The 25,855-nt window shown below is 42.7% G+C and overlaps 1 protein-coding gene across 3 annotated transcripts in view; it reads right to left on the bottom strand.

Annotated features, from left to right (window-relative positions):
* Positions 1–25,855, bottom strand: part of KCNQ5 (potassium voltage-gated channel subfamily Q member 5) — a 649,180-nt gene that overhangs the window by 25,373 nt on the left and 597,952 nt on the right. For all 3 annotated transcript variants that reach the window (XM_024996914.2, XM_024996913.2, XM_024996915.2), the window contains one exon: positions 7,877–7,985. In XM_024996914.2, the coding sequence (XP_024852682.1) occupies positions 7,877–7,985 (109 nt within the window). The remainder of the gene's footprint in view (positions 1–7,876; positions 7,986–25,855) is intronic.

Below are 25,855 nucleotides of genomic sequence, written 5' to 3'. Positions count from 1 at the left end.
TTGGAGCTTCAGGTTCATCATCAGTCTTTCTATTGGATATTTAGGGTTGATTTCCTTTGGGATTGACTGGTTTGATCTCTTTCTCTTAAGAGTCTTCTCCAGGACCATAGTTCAAAAGCATCAATTCTTTAGCGCTCAGCCTTCTTCATGGTCCAACTCTCACATCTGTACCTGACTACTGGTAAAACCATACCTTTGACTAGATGGACCTTTGTTGGCAAAGTGATGTCTCTGCTTTTTAATATGCTGTCTACGTTGGTCATAGCTTTTCTTCCAAAGAGCAAGTGTCTTTTAATTTCATGGCTGTAGTCACCGTCTGCAGTGATTTTGGAGCCCAGGAAAGCAAAGGCTGTCACTATTATATACAGGATGAATAAACAGTAAGGTCCTACAGTACAGCGCAGGGAACTATATTCAATATCCCGTGATAAACCATAATGGAAAAGAATGTGGAAAAAAGTGTATCTATATGGGTGAGTCACTGTGCTATACAGCAGAAATTAATACAACATGTAAATCAACTATGCTTCAGTAAAAAATGCACATTATAAAAAAGAATTGTTGAGTTTTTACCCCAGACCTCATTTATCATCTAATTATCTGGAAGGCTGGTTCCATCCAGGAAATGAGAGGTCGCGTCTGCGGGAGACAGAGTGAGCGTGGAGCTGTTAAGGTCGTGACCCATCCCCAGCTTCTGGGCCCTCTTTCCTCCGCACACTGAGTAATCTCCTTCACCTTGTTTGGGTTCTCCTCACAAGAACAGGTTGCACTGTAATTCTGATTCATTTCTTGACGACAGACAGAAAACATGGTTATGTAAACAAGAACCACAGAGGTTCTCATTAGGAGGATGAGAGGATCTCATTAGGAGCGGCCTTGATCCTAGATGTGGTGATTCTATGAAAAAATACCATGAGGAGCAGGCAAGAGTTTCCCCTCAAGGTTCTAACAGACCAAGCTGTTGCCCGGCCACCCGGGCCTGCACACGGGGTACCTGTGCTGTCTTGCTGAGTACATCTGAGAATTTATCCAGCCCATGCAGTAGGAATGCAGCTACAACCATCTCTTTTGTATTTTTAAAAATGATTTTCCAAGAGCTTTTTATAAATGTAGAGTTTTACTATGACTTTTAACATCTATTATTTCGAATACATGAAAGTGAAAGTTTAGTCACTCAGTTGTGTCCGGCTGTCTGTGACACCGGTGGACTGTAGCCCGCCAGGCTCTTCTTGTCCACAGAATTCTCCAGGCAAGAATACTGGAGTGGATTGCCATTATTCCCTTCTCTAGGGGACCTTCCCAACCTAGGGATCGAACCTCGGTTTCCCACGCTGCAGGCAGATTCTTCACCATCTGATGAGCATATCTTGATTTGGGGGCAAAACTGGCCTGACTCACACTTATGCAGTGTTTGTACAAAATCAGTGCAAGCGTGCAAGGTGAGCCAGGGAATGTGCTCAGATATTCCCGGATGTCTGATGTTGCAAGGAATATCCAGGTAATTAATGGGCTTATTTTTAATCTGAAAATTTTGATATTGTGCTTGAGAAAATACTTTGTGAACAGTGATAGGAAAACTGGTGTCTCACCCCGTGTCATGGGCTGAATTGTGTCTGCCCCCCTCTCCCCCCAGATTCTATGTCAAAGCCCAGGGCCTCAGAATGTGGCTGTGTTTGGAGACAGGGTCTTTAAAGAGGTGGATAAGTTAACATGAGATCTTAGCAGAGACCTGAACCCACACTAACTGCTGTCTTTATAAAGGGAGATTTGGATGCAGACACATACAGAGGAAAGACTGCATGAGGATACGATGAGAAGGTGGCCCTCTGAGGCCAAGGAGAGAGGCCTCAGAAGAAACCAGCCCTGAGGGGGCTTTGATCTTGGACTTCAAGCCTCTAGATCTGTGAGAGAATAAAGCTCTGGTGGTTACGCCCCCAGGAGGGTGGTGTTCTGTCTTGGCAGCCCTAGCACATGGATATACCATAATACAGGGGATCCTTGACCAACACGGGTTTGAACTGCTTGGGTTCCTTGATACGTGGATTTTTTTTCCAATAAATATATTGGAAATTTTTTTTGAGATTTGTGACAATTTGAAAAAACTCAGATGACATAGCTAAAGATACTGAAAAAAATTAAGAAAAAGTTAGGTATGTCATGAATGCATAAAACATATGTAAATATTAATCTATCTTTGGGGCTTCCCTGGTAGCTCAGCTTGCAAAGAATCTGCCTGCAATGCAGGAGACCCGGGCTCGATCCCTGGGTTGGGAAGATCCCCTGGAGTAGGAAGAGGTTATCTACTCTAGTACTCTTGGGCTTCCCTGGTGGCTCAGACAGTAAAGAATCCGCCTGCAGTGCAACCCGGGCTTGATCCCTGGGTGGGCAGATCCCCAGGAGGAGGGCATGACAAGCCACTCCAGGATTCTTGCCTGGAGAATTCCCATGGACAGAGGAACCTAGTGGGCTACAGTCCATGGCATCACAAAGAGTCAGACATGACTGAGTGACTAAGCACAGCACAATCTATCTTTACCTAGACATGAGTGATATTTAATATAAAATTAATAGTGTGTTAGCTTTCTTATTGTTTTATAACTTCACTTTCAAAGAATTTCAATACTGTACAGTAGGTCTCTCTCTCATAATTGGAGAAACTGCATATCAGCTTACAAGCACAGGGAAGTTTTTTTTTTTTTTTTTAAATCTCATAGAGTTCAATACTGTATTATGAACCTGACTGTGCTGTGTGCCATGAAAATTTTAATAATGAGGCATTCATTAGTGTATTAGGTAAGCTACCATGAAGCAATCATATTGCTGCTTCTTCATCATCAATGCATGTATTGCTTTACCTGTAAATAAACATAAATAAATATGAATTATTTTTTCACATTATCTTTTCCTTTTGGATGCCCAGTGTTAGTACTACATATAACATCTCCAGTGTTTTATATGAGACAATATTGTAGGTACAGGGAAATGATTCATCTGTAAACATGTAGCTCAATACTGTAAATGTATTCTCTCTTCTTTGTGATTTTCTTAATAACATTTTCTTTTCTCTAGCTTGATTTTTGGTAAAAATACTGTATATGTTACATGTATAAACTATGTGTTAACTGACTTTATGTTATAGATAGGGAAGCCTTCTGGTGAAGAGCAGGCTATTGGTAGTTAAGTTTGTGGGAAGTCATGTAAGTTATATGCAGATTTTCAACTACATAGGGAGTTGGCACCCCTAACTCTGCATTGATCAAGGGTCAACTGTACAATGAGAAGAGAGTGTGTAGTATTTTCAGGAGTTTATCAGTTTTCTTGTTATCTGTTTGCTGCTGCTGCTGCTAAGTTGCTTCAGTCGTATCCGACTCTGTGTGACCCCATAGAGGGCAGCCTGCCAGGCTCCCCCATCCCTGGGATTCTGTTTACTTCCCTGCTAATTTCATTTTTATATTTGGAAATTAATTTATATGAGTGAATGCAAAGAAACTTAACAGTGTTTGAATTAAATCATTAACAAGATACAGAATTTTTGTTAAAAATAAGTTCAGTCTTCTCTCCCAGAGATGAGTTTGAAAACACATTTCCAACAACCTCATGCACTCCAACTAAAAATATTTTGAAAAAAATCTGTGGCAAGCCTGGAGGAACTAAACAAAGTATTTTTCTGTCTTTTAAGGCATAGCTTGGAAATGTCTAAGAATAGCTGCTGTTCACTACTATAAAAAATGATGTCATTCATTAAAAAAAGAAAGTCTCCAAGTGCATTTAGGTAATGGAATTGAAACAGGAGAAAAGAGGCAGATCACAACCTTTAAAATAATAACATGGCCATTCTTTCTAAAGTGTTAGTCTCTTAGTCGTGTCTGACTCTTTGCAATCCCATGGACTATAGCCCACCAAGCTCCTCTGTTCATGTGATTCTCCGGGCAAGAATACTGGAGTGGGTCATCATTTCCTTCTCCAGGGGATCTTCCCTTCCCAGGGATAGAACCTGGGTCTCCTGCATGGCAGGCAGATTCTTTACCATATGAGCCATTAGGGAAGCTATAGCCATAGGGCTTGACTAAAACTGGTTAGAACCAACTGGGTCCAAGATGGTGGAAGATTCGACTTTTAGAGGACTTAGAGCCTCACTATATGCTTATTGTAATATATTAGCTAAGTGACACACCCCCCAGGCACCACGAGAGTTCTGAGGTTGATCATCAAAGAGAAAAAAGTGGGTGGTGGCCCAATTCCTGGAAATCTCTGCCCCTTCCCCCAAATAGTTGGAATAAACAGCCCATAGGCTCCTGCTCATGAGCCTATGAAATTACTCAGCTCATAAAAGCTGACCATCCCATATTTCAGGGCCTCTCGCCTTTTGAGATGGCTTACCCTCTATTTGTGCACTATGTTTCTCTCTAAATAAATCAATTTCTTACCTTTCTTATCTAGACTTCCCTGGTGGCTCAGATGGTAAAGCGTCTGCTTGCAATGCAGGAGACCCGGGTTCGACCCCTGGGTTGGGAAGATCCCCTGGAGAAGGAAATGGCAACCCACTCCAGTACTCTAGCCTGGAAAATCCCATGGACAGAGCAGCCTGGTAGGCTACAGTCCATGGGTCGAAAAGAGTCAGACACGACTGAGCGACTTCACTTTTCTTTCACTTTCTTACCTATCACTTTGTCTCTCACTGAGTTCTTGCTGTGATGAGACATCAAGAATCTCAAATTCACCAGGAATGGAATCCAGATGAATTTGGAGAGTGACCTTAATCATCTTATGGCCTGAGAATGTTTATTTTCAAAAATAACTAGAAAATGTCAGAGGCTTAATAAATACTAAAAACTGAAAATAAGAATTCCTACTTTCACTCTTTGTGAATGTAATCATACTATTTTATATGCTGTCATCCTTGCAGTAGAATACATATTTTTTTGTTACACATTTTAATTTGTCTCTTAGGAAAACTATTATTATTAGAGCTACTGGAAAACAAAAGGCATGTTCAAATTGTTATGTTAAATAATCAAACAACCAAAAGAAAACAAGGAAAATGCCAAAAACAGAGTCGCCATTTCTGAGATGAATAATAGATGGTTCACACTTGCAGTCAGTAACATGCATATAAAATCCTATTTCAGGTGAGCTGTGGGCGGTGGGTGTGTTCTAGCAAAAACATTCCAGTCAATTGATGTTCAGTTTGTTATATAATTAAGCTCAGGAAAAGGACACTTTTGCATATGATTTACGGACTTTTACTTGCAGACTCCTTTTCAGAATTGCTGATTGCATTGGGTAGTCCTTTAATTCTTAGATATTAAAAGTTCTATCATAAGTCAAAGATTTCCAATTAAGTTATTAACTACTGAGTGTAGCTATTATGTTTCTATAGAAGCAAAGAATTTTAAATGGAACTCAGAAGTTATTAAAAAAAAACAACCCACTAAGCAGAATAGGGAAACAGGGAAGAAAAACACCACATCAAGAGTTACGAAGTAGCAGGCAGAGAGCTTCCGAAATTCACAAAAAGGAGAGATGTGTAAATAATAAAGTCCTGTTAAAAATAAGAACCAAGAATGAATTCTGAAAAGCAAGGAAATTCTGCAAAGAACTTTTCAAAAATCAGTCAGGTTGTAAGAGCAAGGTAGAACAAAATAAATTGCAAGCTGCTGCTAAGATGCTGAGTTGGCAGAATAAACCCATTTCATTTTTTTTTTTTCCCTCACAGCTCAAGATTCTTTGTGTAAATTGTAAGGCAAAAGCCAAAAGCTTCAGAAGGTCTAGGGAAATGACACAAATTGGGTTAAGTATGACTTTTAGGAAACTTAATCTGCTCCCCGGAGATAAGATTTTACTGTATTTGTTGCAAATAAAGGCAAGGGTCTCTGACGGCTGTCACGATGGATGGAAAGAATTTCAAGGTCACTTGTAGGCCAGCTAGTCCTGGAGAACTTCCCGCAGTGATAGGAATGCACTGTGTCTCTGCCCAGAGTGGGAGCGTGGCAGCGCATGGACCCTGAGTGCTTTACGTGTTGGCCACACCACTGATGAACTCAGTTTTGCATTTTATTCCATTGTTGTGTCATGTCATGGGCTTAGTCACGTCCGACTCCTTTTGCAGCCCTATGGACTGTAGCCCGCCAGGCTCCTCTGTCTTTGGAATTTTCCACGCAAGAATACTGGAGGGGGCTGCCATTTCCTACTTCATGGGGTCTTCCCAACCCAGGGCTTGAACCCGTGTCTCTTGTGTCTCAGTTTCTTTTCCACTGGTGCCACCTGGGAAGCTCCTTATTCCATTGTAATTAATTCAAATTTGAATTACCTCGTGTGACTGGTGGCTACAATGTTGGGCAGTGCACAAAAGATCCTTTCCATCCATTTAATGGAGGCTGCAGATAGCATTTATTATATATCCTTGGGTTTTCTCGGATTAAATATCACCCAAGGCTTCTGAGATCCCCAGGGGGCAGTGTGAGCACATGACTGCCCAAACTGGGAGACTTTGAGAAAGACAAGGAATGTCAGTAACAGTCACGAAGAAACGAGAGGCCCAGGACACGCAGGTGCCCTACCACTGGGGTGTTGCTCGCAGGTTGCACGCAGGAGGGAAGTGACCAGGCTTAGCTTCACTTCTGTGTGGGCTGTTGCTACAGGTAAAATTTAAGCACCTTCTGGACAAACATTTTTATCATATCATAGTTTTTTTGTCCCTGCAAACATTTATTAATACCCAAATCTTTATAACTCACCTTTACTCTCCAAGACAACCTTGACCACAGAGTACAGCAATGACTAACAAGATGCTCAAACCAGCAATGCAAAATCAATCACTCTGACATCTGAGCTCAGACCAAGTACCTAGGTAGCTACACTGGGCTGGATAGTTTTAGCCCTCCCCAGGCTTCCTGGTAAGAGGCAGGAGAAGCCAAAGAGAGCAGAGGCATTCGTTTTTGCAGACAGCCACTCGGCATCCTCTACAGATACACATTCTCCCAAAAGGACTGAACTGGGCGGGCAGAACAGCAGCAACTTATTTAGTGTGGATCCTGGATCGTTTGTGGAAGTGGATTCTGGAGATAAAAGTTGCTTTGGACACACTCTTGATTTTCCACCATCAGGAGAGAACGTGTACCATGGTCAGACTTTACAAATAAATTTTGGCAGGACAGTTGCAGCTTCCTGCAAAGCACTCAGGCTCTCCATGTTCAGAACTCAACCTGCTTTGAAATAACAAAGAGGGACTCTTCTTTGACACAAAGTACAGAACAGGGATTGAATCATCAATCAGAAAAATAATTTAAAAAATTCAGCTGTATCTATACACCAAAGCAAGAAATTCACACGATAAGCCAATTCTCATGTGATCTGTTTGGAACCTGGCCTAGTTTTTCTCTTTTTTGTTGTTTCCATTGTGTGTTTTTTTAAAAATTTATTTAATTGGAGGCTAATTATTTTACAATATTGTATTGGTTTTGCCATACATCAACATGAATCACCACTTATAACACATCTCATGCTGAATACAGTCAAGTTCTGTATTAAGAAAAAATATCTCACAATTTAATAGGCATGTGGATGAATAGGAAGAAAGAAAGGAATTATTATGGGAGATTCCCTGGTGGCTCAGCTGGTAAAGAATCTACCTGCAATGCGGGAGACCTGGGTTTCATCCCTGGATGGGGAAGATTCCCTAGAGAAGGGAAAGGCTACCCATTCCAGTATTCTGGCCTGGAGAATTCCATGGACTGTATAGTCCATGGGGTTGCAAACAGTCGGACACGACTGAGTGACTTTCACTTTGACCTGCAGGAAAGAGAACTTAGCAACACAGTGACTGAAACAATGAGCGGGAGGTCTCAGAATCAGTTTGTGAAACGTTCTCACCGACCTGATTGCCCGAATGACGGTTTTCAGCGGTGGGGTGAGGTCCTCCACGGACACGTCGCACTGGCATCCTTTGTCATCGTACACGTCATCGGTGCCAAGGGCTGTGTCAGCTGTAGGAGAAAAGGGCGAGTTAGATGACAGCACAGCGGTGATTTAAAACTCGTTCCCCAACTGGTCTTCCATAGGGATGGGGGCCTCACAGACTCGGCTTATAAATCCACACGTGTGAGGCTGCCAATTGCTATTATTCTTTCTCCTTTTCCTGCAAGATCACCCATTTCACGTAACTTGACATGACTACCCTTCTGAACTGTCTGCCAGGGGACATGGGGCTGTTGACATCCTTTCTTCCCAGCAGTGGTGATGGATTTGTGCTTATCCACACTGCTCTTTTGCTCAGTTCTTTTGAAGCTAATAGCCAGAGTTTAGAAAGCAGCTGTTTGGAGTTAGGAAGGCAGGTTTTGGACATTTAATGAACTGGCAACTAGACAGAGGTTGAAGCCCACATCGTGACCCCAGGAGCCCCACACCCTGAACGAGGGTGCTGAGCGTCTGGCTCCAAGAACACTGTCTCCCTGTCAGTTACTCGACATGGGCAGAGCTGGCTGATGACAGCAGGGCTGAAACTGAGAGCAGGTTCTCAGACGGGATAAGAAAGTCCATGCCTCAGAAACTGGGCAAAACAACTTTCGGTTTAATTACAAAGTTTGGAAAAGGAAGCAGGGTTACAATAAACACCAATTAGTCAGGGCTTATGAAATGAATAAAGAATAGTCCCTTGGACAGCAAGATCAAACGGGTCAATCCAAAAGGAAATCAACCCTGAACATTCACTGGAAGGACTGATGCTGATGTTGAAGCTCCAATACTTTGGCCACCTGATGCAAAGAGCTGACTCATTTGAAAAGACCTTGATGCTAGGAAAGACTGAAGGCAGGAGGAGAAGGGGATGACAGAGGATGAGATAGTTGGATGGCATCACTGACTCAATGGACATAAGTTGGAGCAAACTCCAGGAGGTAGGAAGGACAGGGAAGCATGGCATGCTGCAGTCCATGGGGTCTCAAAGAGCCAGACATGATTTAGTGACTGAACACCACCACCAAGGGACTAAAACTGCTTTCTGTCACCTGCTCTGCTCAGTGACCATCTGCTACATCATAGAAGAAGGAGACTTTGAAATGGGCTGTCCTTGTCAGGCTGTAAGTCCTGAATGACTATAAGCAGCCCATTTATTGGAGCAGGGCTCACATCTGGAACTCAGCTGATGCATCACTCAGTTCAATGATTCACTGTGTGTTTACTTGGTTTATTGTATGCCAGGAGCGGAGTAGGGGGAAAAGATGCAGATGAGTCTTCACAGCTTGTTCATGGTCCCTCTGGCCTTCTGGTCCCCAAGCTTCATCCTAAGGGGGTTCTCCAGAACCATGACCTCACAATAATGATCATAATAATAACCACTTGCTGAAACGTATGCCAGGCACTTAGACAAAACTTCTGCACGTGTTAGTTTTCTTATTTATAGCAACTGGACAAGTTGGTGATGACAAGCCTGATTTTTAGATACTGAAATCAAGGCTCCAAGAAGGTAAGCGCCTCATTCGAGGCCTCAGCAGTGGTCAGTGGAGCTGCTGTTGTTCAGTCTTTAAGTCGTGTCTGACTCTTCGTTGACCCTGTGGACTGCAGCACACCAGGCTTCCCTGTCTATCACTAACTCCTGAAGTTAGATCAAACTCATGTCCATCCAGTCAGTGATGCCATCCAACCATCTCATCCTCTGTCATCCCCTTCTCCTCCTGTCTTCAATTTTCCACAACATCAGGATCTTTTCCAATGCGTCAGTTCTTCCAATCTTGTGGCCAAAGTATTGGAGCTTCAGCTTCAGCAACAGTCCTTTCAATGAATATTCAGGGTTGATTTCCTTTAGGATGGACTGGTTTGACCTCCTTGCAGTCCAAGGGACTCTCAGGAGTCTTCTCCAGCACCACAGTTTGAAAGCGTCAATTCTTTGGTGCTCAGCCTTCTTTATGGTCCAATTCTTGCCCTCTGCATTGCATCAGCAGTGTCAGGACACACACAGGGGGCAGCGGAGGCAGCCTGAAGTTCAGGAGAGCTCAGGGGCACAGCCTGTCCCACTGGCTGGGGGACCCTCAGCGTCTCTCCGTGGAAGAGGGCCACCCTTCTAATGAGAAGGCGCCCATTGACTCTGTGTTGATGGCTGGTCCTGACTCACTGACACCTCGAGGGCAGCAGGCCCAGTTTGCTTGGTTGACTTATTAACCCACATTAACCTATTAACCACAGCCCTCTTAGCACATAAACTTCATGCCTGAGATTAAACAACATCCTTCCAGGAACTTTCCACATTTCTTCTTTCAGTTTGATCCCAACCTGCTCTTAATTGGGGGTAGTGGGTGGAATGTCTTGCTCCCAAATTCATGTCCACTCAGAACATTGGAATATGACCTTATTTGGAATAAAGATCTTTACAAGTCTTTGGCATTGCAGGCAGATTTTTTAGCAACTGAGCCACCAGGGAAGCCCCCAGAGAGTCAAATAACATAAAAGTCAGGGTCCTTTCATTATTATGAGGTTAATGGAAAACTTTTAAAGCAGGTAGGTGCTGTCACAATAAGCACAGATGTAAAGAGAGTGAGACTATAAGGTTCACGCTGAATGCAAGCGGAACTGGGAGTATCTCTGACAATGATGACACAGCCTTCTCCACCCCCATCCTGCCCCGGTGAGACCTTCTGTGTCTCTCTGTCTTGATTAGAAACAGGCTGGGCAGAGGGTGGGCGTCACTGTATCCAAGGCATCTCATTAGGGAATTTCATCACACCACTTACCACTTGATTATTCAAGGCATAAATTAAGCTCTCGATTAAAAAAAAAAAAGTTTTTCTTTTTGCAAGTTTGGTCAGAACAAACTAATAGGAAATAATCCTTACTGGCATGTATTGAAGCAAGGGCTGAGTTAGAAAAATTTCCCCCTTATTTCAAAGCCACAAAATTGGGGGGAATGCCATCATTCTGATTCATAAGTGTCTTGAGATGTCCGTATTCTTTCGAGTGAGGTTTATAACACATTAAATGTCTTTGTCATGATTCCTAGAGGATTAAAACCCTGCCTGACCTCTGAGGCCCCGGATGTGGGGCACTGAGCTTCCAGCCATGACTGGTTCGGAGCCATTCGATGACATCGCTGTTCCCCTGCCCTGACATTTGGGGAATGTGGTCACGGGAACAGGAGCTCACATGAGCAGACCTGAAAACCCCCGTCCTTAAGGGCCATGTGCCAGCAGGGTGAGGTGCCCCCCACGCCCCACTACCGGTGGCTGAGCCTTGCATATCTTGAAGGCCTGCCCCCTGCATGTCCCATCTGTGCTGGGAGGAGAAGAAGCTGGAAACATAACCTTCTGTCTCTCCCACCTGCTCCATCTCCTATTAATTAGCAGGTTCAAGATCTACTTTCAAATACTCTGTTCCCCCATATTTTGGAAACTGTATTCCTTAGTTTTTGGATAGAACCTTTTGGACCTTATAGACTAAAGAGAGAGAGGCATAAAGAAAGCATTCTGGAAACTTCTGCTACATCCAGAGACCATTTTTTTCCGGTCCCACCATAAATATTGCCATCAAGAGGCAGGTGTTTATGAAAAAAAAAAAAGAACCAGGAATTTCTAGTTCTTTCTCTTGGTCTTCTGCTCTTATGGATTAGATTTCTTTTACATTGCCTGATGAAACGATTACAATGGTTTTCAACCTTGGCTGCACCTTAGACTCACCTGGAGATTGTTTAAAAAAAATATCAATACCAGGACAGGCTGGAACCTAGGCCTCAGAGAGTTTATGAAAGCTCGCCGAGGAATCTGTGTGACTGGATGTGGAGAATGGTGCCCTCCGTGACCCCCAGCTGGAGCCTAGGCATGTGACTAGTCACCACTGGACTCAGACTCACCCCCGTGTCTCCCCTCGCACTACTAGTGTATTTCGCACAATTGAGACAATATGGGTGCTTCCCAAGACAACAGGAAATGATCACATCACGAAAACCAGAAAAAGAAACCCCTTACAAACTGGTGACTTGGGAACAAGTTTCACCATCTTTTTGTCCAGCCCGAAGGTCTCTGAGTTCCGAATTCTAGCCACTGTTTTCCACCCTTCAGCCTTGAGACCTGCTCTTCAGGCCATGACCCTGTTCTCTTTCATGGAAGTCATTACAGTTTCACACACAAGGAGCTACATTATGTCCAGAGATCAAAATAAGACAAAACTGTCAAAACCTAACAGAAAATATTTGTTTCATCAGTGCAGGAAATGATAAGGGCTTGATGTATGGTCATTAGGAGAAATTATAAAGGAGGCAGCGGACAGCCTTGGTCATGAATGCAGAAAGTGTTACTACCTGAAATGGTCAATTATAAAGCAAAGGAAAGTGCTGATCAGGAAAAAGTTGGAAGCTATAAAAAAGCTTAATATTTACAATGTATAAGGAAACCTATTTAAACGGATCACAATCCAAAATATAAACATACAAATAAGTCAGTCAAAAAAGACCACCAGTAGAAAAAAATGACAGAAAACTTTTCAACCTAATTAGAAATAAAAAAAACAAAAGTATTTGAAGGTATGGACTTATATCTATCGAATAGTAAAAGAACAAATAACACTAAAAAATCTGAGGTCACACTGGTACACTTTGATGTTGTTAGTGACAATGTAAGTCAGAACAAAATTTCACGGCAACAAGAGTTTAAAAAAGTTAAAATCAGCAATCTTATAATTTATTACAATTTATTATCAGAGAAATGATCTTTGGAAAATAATTTCAAAAAGAAAATAAAGATAGGGCTTCCCTGGTGGCTCCGTGGTAAAGAATCCACCTGCCAATTCAATTCAGGAGACAAGGGTTTGATCCCTGATCCGGGAAGATCCCGCATGCGTCAGAGCAACTTAGCCCCGGTGCCAGAATTACTGAGCCGGTGCTCTAGGGCCTGGGAGCCGCAACGACTGAGTCCACGAGCTACAGCTACTGAAGCCTGTGCTTCACAACAAGAGGAGCTACTGCAGTGAGACAGTCCCCACTCACCACAACCAGAGAGAAGCCCACGTAGTGATGAAGAACCAGGGCAGCCAGAAATAAATACAATTATAAAAAATAAAGATAATGTAATAACGACAGAGGATGAGATGGCTGGATGGCATCACCGACTCAATGGACATAGTTTGGGTAAACTCCGGAAGTTGGTGATGGACAGGGAGGCCTGGCGGGCTGCAGTCCATGGGGTCGCAAAGAGTTGGACACCACCGAGCCACTGAACTGAACTGAACTGAAAAATGGTTATTGCATTATTGCCTATTGTAGAGAGATGGTTATATAAATTTCAATGTCCCAAATAGGAATCCATAAATTATAGTATTTGACCATGATGATGTACTACACAACTATGATAAAAAATAATTATGAGTAGTATATGATAGTATGAAAGTATCCTTAAATGTTTAGTAAAATTGAAATATGAGCCCAAATCCTCTTGCTGATAATGACTATGTACAGTGATATATATAAAGAAAACAAGCTATAAGTGAATATGTAAAAATGAAATTAGCTGTGTCAGGGCATGAGATTAGAGGTGACTGACAGCACTTTTAAAATTCTTTATGGAATTTAAAGTTTTTTTCCATCACAAAAATAATATATGGTTTTTGAAGAGTATTTGAAAAATAGGAGAACAATCAGAATGAAGAAAAAAAATCTTCCCAAGTTGGAGAACTTACTGGAAATCATTAGTGTAATATGTTTCTCATAGTAAAAATGTGAGGGCTACAAGTTCATGATACACTTCAGAAATTTAAGTGGACCGTGTAATGATTCTATTCCACTGCTCTATAAGGAACAAGCATTAAAATAGCCACTATCAACGGTGGTGATAACTAATTTATTACAACCTGTTATGAATTGTGATAGATTTCCCAAGGGTTCCTTCCTTGCAACTTGTCTTTTGATTACCTCTTCCCCACTATCACTACCTGACATCTTAAATATCATCCTCGAGTCTCCACTTTAGGCATGTGCTAGTTCACAGGCATCTCCTTTAATCCCGCTAGACTTTAGAATAATCACCTGGGCCCTGACGCGCATGGCACAATTTCATTTTGCTATGACCTTGGCAGGGACCTTTCTTCTGTTCTCTGCTGGGTTCTGCTAGGTCCTCAAGATGCCAATAAGAACCCCAGGAAAAAAAAAAAAAACCTCCAGATGATATATGTTTTGTTCTAGACTTTTGCCTTTTCAAATAGCTTTTGTTTTTCTCTCATTATGACAGTAATACATGCTTACTCCAGAAACTTCAAAAATTTGAATTTTAAATTAAATCATGTAGAATGAGAAACATTTGTTTATAGCTCTAACACTCAGGCAAATCCTATTAAATTTTGGCCTCTTCCCTTCTAGGAACTTTTCCTTTGCATCAGCTGATGTTTAACGTCAAAGTCAATTCCTCAGCACAGATTAGAAGTTGAATTGCTGGTTGCCATGAAAGGGGGAGCTTTGTTTTGATAGCTTGAAAGCCCTCATTCAGCCTCATTTATTACGTGGAGTTTCATCTCGTGCTGCAGCAATACCGATGACACATAGTTCTTCAAGGTACTGTCTGAGCATTATTACCTGTGCCCGCTCTCCCAAGGGCCGCCCTCTGCACGGCCCGCTCTCCTTTTTTTTTTTTCTCTTGGCTAGCAATCTGTGGATGCTTAATTTGCAGTGGACAGATGACTATATACAGAGAGCACCAGAAAAGCAAGGAGCATCCCCAAATGAGAAGAAAGATAAGAATGTCAGGATACTTATAATAAATCATTTACATTTCAGCGTGCATAGAATTTTTGTGCCATGTTGAAAAGTAGAATTTGATTTTGCAGTTTGCTTAGCCACTTCAGTCATCTTAGACTCTTTGTGACCCTGTGGACTGCAGCCCACCAGGCTCCTCTGTCCATGGGATTCTCCAGGCAAGAATACTGGAATGGGTTGCCATGCCCTCCTCCAGGGGATCTTCCCGACCCAGGGATTGAAGTGGAGTCTCCTATGTCTCCTACATTGGCAGGCAGGTTCTTTACAACTAGCGCCACCTGGGAAGCCCATTTGCAGTTGAGCAATTCCTATTTAATTTGAGTTATCCGAAGCAAAGAGAATGAGGGCAGAAGGGCAGAGTTTGAAACCTCAGATCCAGCTTTCCAACTATGAGCCTTTCAAGAGTCTTCGACATCCGGGAAATGTAGCCTGACTCCCAACACTGACTCTGCCCTGTCTCCTGTTCTGGGTACAAACTCTTATATTTCTTGTTATTTTGCTGTTAACAAGCCCCTTTCCTTGGCAGACAGTGAGCAGCGAGGGCAGGGACCCCATTCTTCACCCCACGTATCCATCGTCCCTGTATCTTCTCATCCAGGTACCTGCTGCCCCCAGAACACTCAGGGACATGTTTGCTTTGTGAGGGAAGCATTTCCTTTTGACTTCAGTAAAGTCTGGATGTAGAAATTTAGGACTGGACTTAGGCCTATCATTCATTGGGTCCTTGTGTGTGGGATGCTGCACAAAGATGAGCTATACTTTAAGATATCACACTGATGGGATATACTGTGCTTATTTTAGAGATGCAGGAGCTGCAGCTCCCTGTGAGAAATGAGGTAGGTGGGACCTTTAAAACGGGGCTGGAGCAGCCATCCTGGGGGAACTGCCTCACGTCCTGTTTTCTGACCTGGTGAACTGGGCTGAACGGCCAGCCTCCCAAGAAGTCAGCAAGGATGAGTAAACCACCCGTTGAGGAGACTTAGGAAAATGAATGTTTATCTTGTGACTGTTTTGCTTGAATATTCAGTGGAATGTGAATATAGTTTAGCCTGTAAGCACCAAGTGACTCTTCTTAAAAACAACCTACCTCATCATCTCTTTTCTTCTATTTTTCCCTTTTCATTAAAAATCCCGATTTCATCAGGTCTTCTATAATCAGGGTACTATCTGTGTCTCTACCCAAATTTTGTTGTTGCTCAGTTGTTAAGCCATATCTCTTTGCTATCCCATGGACTGCAGGATGGCAGGCTTCTCCATCCTTCACTATTTCCCAAAGTTTACTCAAATTCATGTCCATTGAACTGGCAATGCCATCTAACCATCTCATCCTCTGCTGCCCCCTTCTCCTTTTGCCCCCCGAGCATCACAGTCTTTTCCAATGAGTCCATTTTTCACATCAAGTGGCCAAAGTATTGGAGCTTCAGCTTCAGCATCAGTCCTTCCAATGAATATTCAGGGTTGATTTCCTTTAGGATGGACTGGTTTGACCTCCTTGCAGTCCAAGGGACTCTCAAGAGTCTTCTCCAACACCACAATTCAAAGGCATTAACTGGTGCTCAGCCTTCTTTATGATCCAACTCTCACATCCATATATGACTACTGGAAAAACCATAGATTTGACTGTACAGATCTTTGTTGTCAAACTGATGTCTCTGCTTTTTAATATGCTGTCTAGGTTTGTTATAATTTTCTTTCCAAGGAGCAATCTTTTTTTAAAATTTATGGCTGCAGTCACCATCTGCAGTGATTTTGGAGCCCACGAAAATAAAATCTGTCACTGCTTCCACTTTTCTCCTTCTATTTGCCATGAAGTGATGGGACCAGATCCCATAATCATAGTTTTTAGAATGTTGAGTTTTAAGCCAGCTTTTCCACTCTGCTCTTTTCACCCTTATCAAGAGGCTCTTTAGTTTCTCTTCACTTTCTGCCATTAGAATGGGATCATCTGCATATCTGAGGTTGTTGATATTTCTCCTGGCAATCCTGATTCCAGCTTGTGATTCACTTAGCCTGGCATTTGGCATGATTTACTCTGCATATAAGTTAAATAAGCAGGGTGGCAATATAGAGCCTTGACATACTCCTTTCCCAATTTGGAACCAGTCAGTTGCATGTCTGGTTCTAACTGTTGCCTCTTGACCTGCATACAGGTTTCTCAGGAGACAATTAAGATGATCTGATATTCCCATCTTTTTAAGAATTTTCCTCAGTTTGTTGTGATCCACACAGTCTTTCGAGGAGTCAATGAAGCAGAAATAGATGTTTTTCTGGAATTCTCTTGTTTTCTCTATGATCCAGTGAATGTTGGCAATTTGATCTCTGGTTCCTCTGCCTTTTCTAAACCCAGTTTGTACATCTGGAAGTTCTCAGTTCACCTACTGTTGAAGCCTAGCTTGAAGGATTTTGAGCATAACCTTGGTAGCATGTGAAATGAGCACAACTGGATTCTAGTTTGAGGATTCTTTGGCATTGCCTTTCTTTGGGATTAGAATGAAAACTGATCTTTTCTAGTTCTGTGGCCACTGCTGAGTTTTCTAAATTTGCTGACATAATGAGTGAAGCAATTAACAGCATCATCTTTTAGGATTTAAAATAACTCAGTTGGAATTCCATCACCTCCACTAACTTTGTCCATAGTAATGCTGCCTAAGGCCCACTTGACTACACACTCCAGGCTGTCTGGCTCTAGGTGAGTGGCCACACCATCGTGGTTATCCAGGTCATTAAGACCATTTTTGTATAGTTCTTCTGTGTACTCTTGCATCCCTTCTTAATCTCTTGTGCTTCTGTTAGGTCCTTACCATTTCTGTCTTTTATTGTACCCATCCTTGTATGAAATGTTCCCTTCTCTTCTTGAGATTTCTAGTCTTTCCCATTCTATTTTGTTCCTCTATTTCTTTGCATTGTTCAATTAAGAAGGCCTTCTTATCTTCCTTGCTATTCTCTGGACTCTGCATTCATTTGGGTGTATCTTTCCTTTTCTCCCCTGCCTTTCACTTCTTTTCTTTCCTCAGCTCTTTCTAAAGCCTCCTCAGACAGCCACTTTAGCACTTTGCATTTCTTATGTTTTGGGATGGTTTTGGTCACTGCCTCCAATACAATGTTATGAGCCTCCATCCGTATTTCTTCAGGTACTCTGTCTACCAGATCTAATCTCTTGAATCCATTCATCATTTCCACTGTATAATCATAAGGAATTTTATTTAGGTCATACCTGAATAGCCTAATGGCTTCCCCTACTTTCTTCAATTTAAGGCTGAATTTTGCAATATGGCAATGGCACCCCACTCCAGTACTCCTGCCTGGAAAATCCCATGGACTGAGGAGCCTGGTAGGCTGCAGTCCATGGGGTCGATGAGGGTCGGACACGACTGAGCGACTTCACTTTCACTTTTCACTTTCATGCATTGGAGAAGGAAATGGCACCCCACTCCAGTGTTCTTGCCTGGAGAATCCCAGGGACAGGGGAGCCTGGTGGGCTGCCGTCTATGGGGTCACACAGAGTTGGACACGACTGAAGTGACTTAGCTTAGCTTTGCAATACGTAGCTCATGATCTGAGCAGTAGTCAGCTCCAGGTCTTGTTTTTGCTGACTGTATAGAGCTTCTCCATCTTTGGCTGCAAAGAATATAATCAATCTGATTTCATTATTGACCATTTTGTGAGGTTCATGTGTAGAGTCATCTGTTGTGTTGTTGAAAAAGGGTTTTTGCTATGACCAGTGTGTTCTCTTGACAAAATTTTATTAGCTTTTGCCTGCTTCATTTTGTACTCCAAGGCTAAATTTGCCTGTTACTCCAGGTATTGCTTGACTTCCTACTTTCGCAGTCTAGACTCCTATGATGAAAAGGACTTTTTTTTTTTGGTGTTAGTTCTAGAAGCTCTTGTAGGTCTTCATAGAACCTGTTACCTTAGCTTCATCAGCATCAGTGGTTGGGGCATAGACTTGGATTACTGTAATGTTGAATGGTTTGCCTTGGAAGAAAACTGGTCATTCTGTCTGTTTTTGAGACTGTACCCAAGTACTGCATTTCAGATTCTTATGTTAATATGAGGGTACTCCATGTCTTCTAAGGGCTTCTTGCCCACAGTAGTAGATGTAATGGTCATCTGAATTAAATTCACCCATTCCTGTTCGTTTTAGTTCACTGATTTCTGAGATGTTGATGTTCACTCTTGCCATCTCCTGCTTGACCATGTCCAATTTACCTTGATTCATGGACCTCACATTCCAGGTTCCTATGCAATATTGTTCTTTACAGCATTGGACTTTGCTTTTACCACCAGACACAGCCACAGCTGAGTGTCACTTCTGCTTTGGCCCAGCTGCTTCATTCTGGAGCGATTAGTAACTGCCCTCCAGTAGCGTGCTGGACAGCTTCCTACCTGAGGGGGCTCATCTTCCAGTGTCATTTCCTTTTGCCTTTTAATCCTGCCCATGGGGTTCTCGCAGCAAGAATGCTGGAGTGGTTGCCATTCTCCACTCCAGTGGACTACGTTTTGTCAGAACTCTTCACTATGATCCTCAGTCTTGGGTAGCTCCTGATAGAATGGATCATAGCTTCAGTGAGTTGTAGAAGACCCTTCACCACTACAAGGCCATGAAGCGGGACATAACTGAATACATGTACCCGAATTGCAATTCTTTGATCCCTTTTGTTTTCCTGTGTTTTTTCTTCTTTCCAGATTGACCTCCATAAGGTTATATAACTTGTCAAGACACAGAGTAATTAAGGGTAAAGGGGTCCTTTGAAGGACTGCAAGGAGATCCAACCAGTCCATTCTAAAGGAGACCAGTCCTGGGTGTTCATTGAAAGGACTGATGCTGAGGCTGAAACTCTAGTACTTTGGCCACCTCATGCGAAGAGTTGACTCATTGGAAAAGACCCTGATGCTGGGAGGGATTGGGGGCAAGAGGAGAAGGGGACAACAGAGGATGAGACGGCTGGATGGCATCACCGACTCAATGTACATGAGTTTGGGTGAACTCTGGGTGTTGGTGATGGACAGGGAGGCCTGGTGTGCTGTGACTCATGGGGTCACAAAGAGTCAGACACGACTGAGCAACTGAACTGAACTGAACTGAGTCCTTTGAAAATTGAGATCACGTGTACCTGTGCACCAATCTCCAGATTTTTTCCAGACTAAAAGTCCAAAGCTTCACCAGGCCTACAGGATCCTGAGTGCTGGCCTCTCCCCTACCTTCTCATCAGCTCCCTCCAGGAGAGCTTTCTCCAGACCTGGGGTTGCTCCCTGCACTTCACACCCTGGGCTCCCTTTGGGGATGCTCCCTCCAGATGGCCTGGGAGCTCCCCTACTCCTGAGGCCTCTGTTTAGCCCCATGTCTCCAGGAGGACCACTTGGCCCACCTTACCCAAGGCTTCCTGCTACCCCCTCCACTCATCTGTAGCTCCTTAGTCACCTTCCCCCACCCCCCCACCCCCCACAGCACTTGTCACCTTCCAACATACTAAACAATTTACTAGTTTGTGTTCATTATTTATCTTCCTGTGCTAAATTGCTTCAGTTGTGTCTGACTGTATGTGATCCCAGGGACCATAGCCTGCCAGGCTCCTCTGTCCATGGGATTCTCCAGGCAAGAATACTGGAGTAGATTCCCTCCAGTAGACTCCTATGTCCTCCTCCAGAGGATCTTCCCTACCCAGGGATAGAACCTGTGTCTCTAACATCTCCTGCATTGGCAAGCATGCTCTTTACCATTGGTACCACCTGGGAAGCCTGGAGTGTAATCTTGTTCTCTGGTTATCTCAAGAGCCTGGGGTGAAGAACAGGGTTAAGCAATCTAATATTTACTGGGGCGACAAGTCAGGGTGAGTGATACCTCCAACTCTGAACTCTGACTGATCACAAAGTTTAGCTCACCAGCTAACCTCTGGATTTTTTTTTTTGATGATCTCTCATGACTAGATACACTTTTGAGATCCTACTGTGAAAAACAAAAAATCCAAGTTTTCCTCATAGCATTTAATTGCTATAAGATTTTAAAATAGGATTTTCTCCCAGTGATCCACAAAAATATTTGAGGTAAATAAGTTCAAAGTAAAAGAATGAATAACTTCTATAGTAGAACTCAGGAAATATCTGTTGAATAAATACTGTATACTGAGCTTTTATTTTAGGCTTTTATTTTAGGCTTTTATTTTAGGTCAGTGCACTTTAAATTCTTGAGTCTATAAATTTACAATCAGTAAATAACAGAAGAATTTTACGGCCAGTACAACAAGCGAGAGCACATCCTCTATATTCACATAACAAAGAGGCCCATCCTGACTCACTTTCCTCTTCAAGAGCAATCTCTGGGAATGGAATGTTAATATATTACAGTGACACACACTGAGAATTCACGTGGCACCTCGGGATCCTCACGTCCTTATGCTTTTCCAAGTGTGACTTTTAACCCAGTGCTGTGCAGTGTTAGTACTGTAGGGACAAAGTGGGAGATTTCAGTCCTTTGACTATTGGTCACTCCATTCGGAATCCTAGGAGATTTGGAGTAAATAGCTGAGAAGTGAGATTTTATTAAGAATTAGGACATCATCTCACTGAATTCTGATAGAAATAAAACATAATGCTATAAGGAAATTGTTCCATTTGTGAACATATGCTCATGAAATTTTTTTCTAGGCTGTATAGTATTAGGAAAAGTTCCAGTATTCATATCTGTTGCCATTGACGTATATTGGTTTCAAAATAAACTATCCTTGCCCTATACAGCAATATTCTAGTTAAAGAGCTAATTTTAATATTTTGAACAGGTAATTGCATTTTCCTATATATTTTTACCAAGGTAGATGCAAACGCTGCTAGCACAATTGAAGATTATGTATTGATAGAGAATACATAATTTAGTTGTGCTTGATATTTGTTGTATTTTTTGTTGTTATAACATTCTCTATGTGGAGGGGAAAATTTGGGACCAAAAACAAAGTTGTAATACCCACAGCAGAAATGAAGAGATACATTCAAATACACTAGTAGAGAAGGTGAAGCTTACTTTTCTTTTTCCTGCCTAAAAACAGTTAGATCTAGATTATCCTGTGACTACCACATTCTGAAAAGTATGGCTGTATACACCATGAAAATGGCTGTAAGTACCTTCAGCTCCGTAGAAGACTTTCACAGTAAAGAGAAAATACAATTGGCCTTTGACTGGACCTGACAACTTTGCTGTTGGCATGGCCTAGCATCAATCTCCAAATCTGACTTTCATATACAATAAGCAATACACATGCATACACACACAAGACAGACGTTCCTTTCTGGGTTAAGATGCTAGAATGAACACACACATCTAATCTTGACTTCTCTGAAAATCTCATTAGACGTATAGGGATGAGATGCTTTTAAAAAAGACATAAACCCATAACAGGAAGAGAAGAGGCAGCAGCCACATAATTTTGAAAGTAGGAAGGCAAATGGGCAAGCTGGGTAGCTGGCGAGCTGACCCCAGGCAGAAACCCCAGCTAAGGCTGGGAAAAGCTGAGAAGCAACAACACTCACACCTCAGACCAGTCAGGACCTGCCAGAACCTGCAAGGTAACTGGGATGAGGAAGGTGGTGTGGAGTCTGCCTGATTCTGCTTCTTTACCGCAGGATACTGGCTGCAGGGCTTCAAGTGAGGAGCCCTTGGGGGTGGGTGTCAGGTGACCATATACAGCCCAGATGTAGAGAACCCACTAACAGCTGGTCACCATCACAAGGGCAGCAGGATCTCACCTCCAGGTAGGAGTCTGGAGAAGTTCCCTCTGAGGACTCTGACCAGCTCAAGAAGAAAGAGTTGAAGGTAAGTGACAGATTTTATTTTCTTGGGCTCCAAAATCACTGCAGACAGTGACTACAGCCAGGAAAATAAAAGATGCTTGCTACTGGGAAGAAAAGCAATAACAAACCTAGATGGTGTATTAAAAGTTGCAAAAGTCCATAGAGTCAAAGCTATGGGTTTTTCAGTAGTCATGGATGGAAGTGAGAGTTGAACCATAAAGAAGGCTGAGTGCCGAAGAATTGATGCTTTCGAACTGTGGTGCTGGAGAAGACTCTTGAGAGTCCCTTGGACTGCAAGGAGATCAAACTAGTCAATCCTAAAGGAAATCAATCCTGAATATTCATTGGAAGGACTGATGATGAAGCTCCAATACTTTGTCCACCTGATGCAAAGAGCTGGGAAAAGATGCTGGGAAAGACTGAAGGCAGGAGGAGAAGGGGGTGACAGAGGATGAGATGGTTGGATGGCATCACTGACTCAAGGGACATGAGTTTGAGCAAGCTCTAGGAAATGGTGAAAGACAGGGAAGCCTGGCATGCTGCAGTCCATGGGGGTGCAAAGAGTCAGACATGACTGAGCGACTGAACAACTAACCTCAGAGGTTCCCCAGGAAAAGACTGACCCAGATCAACCCACAGAGAAGGTCGAGCTGACCGACACTGGCCATATGCTGAGAAGTTCTAGTCACCCTTGTGAGAGCCAACACTTCAGTATGAGAAAAAATATCTGTGGTATTAGTGAATTCAAAGAGATCAAAATCAACCCAAAATGAAGTAAAAGAAAACACTGTCATTAAAATCTTCACAGAGATAAGGTAGGATACCAGAAGTATGAAACAAAAAAAGGGACACAGTAAACAAGGGCAGCAGCAATGAAGAACCTTAGAAATGACAGGTTTGGATGATAATTGACCAGAATGCCCAGAAAATAGAACAAAAAGACAAAGAAGCAGAAAGTGGGAGAAGGAAGTCAGAGGGCCAGTCCCCATACCCTGCCTCTAAATGATGAATTTTCATGAGACAGAGAAGATGAAGGAAGAGCTCATTAAACACACACACACACACACAACATTCTAGAACGGACGGTCATGATTCACCAGTTTGAAATGACCCCTTGAATCTCCACTACAGTAGACAAAAATACACTCATACCCAGGAATTTCATTATGAAAATTTACCACACTAGGGTAAAAGTGGGTTGTACAAAATTCCAAACATAAAACGAGCAACATCCACCACTGGCCACCTTCAAACATCACAAAGGCTCTGGACTTAATAGTCCTGAAAACGAGCATATCAGGGTGCAATGCCCTCAAAATTCCAAAGGACATTATTTCTGGCTTAAAAGTATATATCAAGTCAACCTCTCAAGCAGCAAGAGGATGGAAAAAAGTCATCTGACATGCAAGATCTCAAAAAATATTTCTTTCTCTGTGCTTTTTCCCAAGAATGTCCTGGACGATGTACCCCATAAAAATGGGGGTGTAAACTAAGAGTGAGGACAAGCCTGGTGCAGCAGACACAGCAAGAATCATGGGGTGAGGGTGAAGGAAGCCCTGGTGGTCACTGTGGGCCAGGTGGAGGGGGTTCCGTCCAGGTAGGACTGGAGGGACCCGTGCACGTTGACAGCAGTCAGTGCTACACCTCCCATCAAGAAAGACAAAGTCATGGGCCCCTGTAGGCTGGACACACAGTTTAGAAGAAAATCAGAAGGAAGTCAGAGCTGATGTCTGCAGCGGGCTTGGCAAGCAGCCAAGCCAGTGGAAAGGAGGAGGGGGTGTCTGTGAAAAACCACAGTGGAACTGGGTCGTTTAGCTGACACAGAGGACCTTGCAGACATTTTTACTGAAGGATGACTGGAAGATGTGGAAAGAGTTATGAAAGCGACGCCGGCAAGAAATAGGGCATTCATTTACCATTGGAAAAGCAAGTAGTGGTAATACAACATAATACACAGGCATAATGTAAATGCTGAGTTTTAACTTATAAAAACTTATGGAATGATGGCAGGCTCTGCAGAAGGGCAACAGTGAAAAAAAAAAGAGTGAAACCTTCATTTACTAGAATTTTAAGTTAATAGAAAACGTTCAAAGTTGATTAATCAGAAGTTAGTTGCATGCATGTACTATTGAAAAAAAGCCACTGATAAGTATCAGAAGAAACAATGGAAAAACAGAAATGGTTGCTTCCGGAAAGGAGGTCTGCAGGGTAGAGTGGAAGACTTGAGGCAAGTGGGAGAGCTCTTTATATCTGTCCTGATATAAAGAGCTTATGTGGTTTGACTTTTATTATTTTAAAACTTTCAATTTTGTAGTCACAACTGCAAATTCAAGCATGTAATTGTGGAGTCAATGGCACCCCACTCCAGTACTCCTGCCTGGAAAATCCCAGGGATGGAGGAGCCTGGAAGGCTGCAGTCCATGGGGTCACCGAGGGTTGGACACGACTGAGCGACTTCAGTTTCACTTTTCACTTTCATGCATTGGAGAAGGAAATGGCAACCCACTCCAGTGTTCTTGCCTGGAGAATCCCAGGGACGGGGGAGCCTGGTGGGCTTCCGTCTATGGGGTCACACAGAGTCGGACACAACTGAAGTGACTTAGCAGCAGTAGCAGCAGCTGCAAGGAGTAACTCTGGGTTCCTTTGTACCCTTTACTCCATTTCCCCCAATGATAACATCTTGCAGAGCTGCAGCACAGCCAGGATGCTCAGTGATACAGTCGTGATATGGCTCCATCACCACCAGGAGTTCCTGTGCTGACCTTTCACAGCCTTGTTCTCCCTCCCATAACCCAGCTTCCATGACTCCTGGCCGCCACCAATCTCATTTCCATTTCTACAATTTCATCATTTCTAGAATGTTACATTAATGGAATCATATACTGTGCAACCTTTTGAAACTGGCCTGTTTTCTACTCAGCATATTTCCCTCAAGATTCAGGCGAATGGTGCATAGCAAAAGCTTTTGCACCTTTAGGGCTGGATAGAATCTTTGGTACATGGGTCCCAGAGTCTGTTTAACCATTTATCTACTGAATAGCATCTGTGTTGCTTCTAGTGTTTGGTTATTATGAATAAAGATGCTATGAACATTGATGCACACGTTTTCTATGAATAAAAGTTTTCCTTTCTCTGGGATAAGTGCCCAAGAATACAATTTCTTGGTCATGCAATAATTGCATGCTTAGTTTTATAAGAAACTACCAAGTTGTTTTCCTGAAGGACTGCATCATTCTACATTCCCACAAGCAACATATGAGAACTCCTTCCTCTGTATCCTCCCCAGCATCTTCTGTTATTGCTACATTTTACTTTGGTTATTCTGATAGGTGTGTAGTGATATCTTCT

The sequence above is a fragment of the Bos taurus genome, chromosome 9, assembly GCF_002263795.3.
Source record: "Bos taurus isolate L1 Dominette 01449 registration number 42190680 breed Hereford chromosome 9, ARS-UCD2.0, whole genome shotgun sequence".
Taxonomy (NCBI): domain Eukaryota; kingdom Metazoa; phylum Chordata; class Mammalia; order Artiodactyla; family Bovidae; genus Bos; species Bos taurus.
Note: the sequence above shows the minus strand (reverse complement) of the source record. Positions and strands in the feature narration are given on the sequence as shown.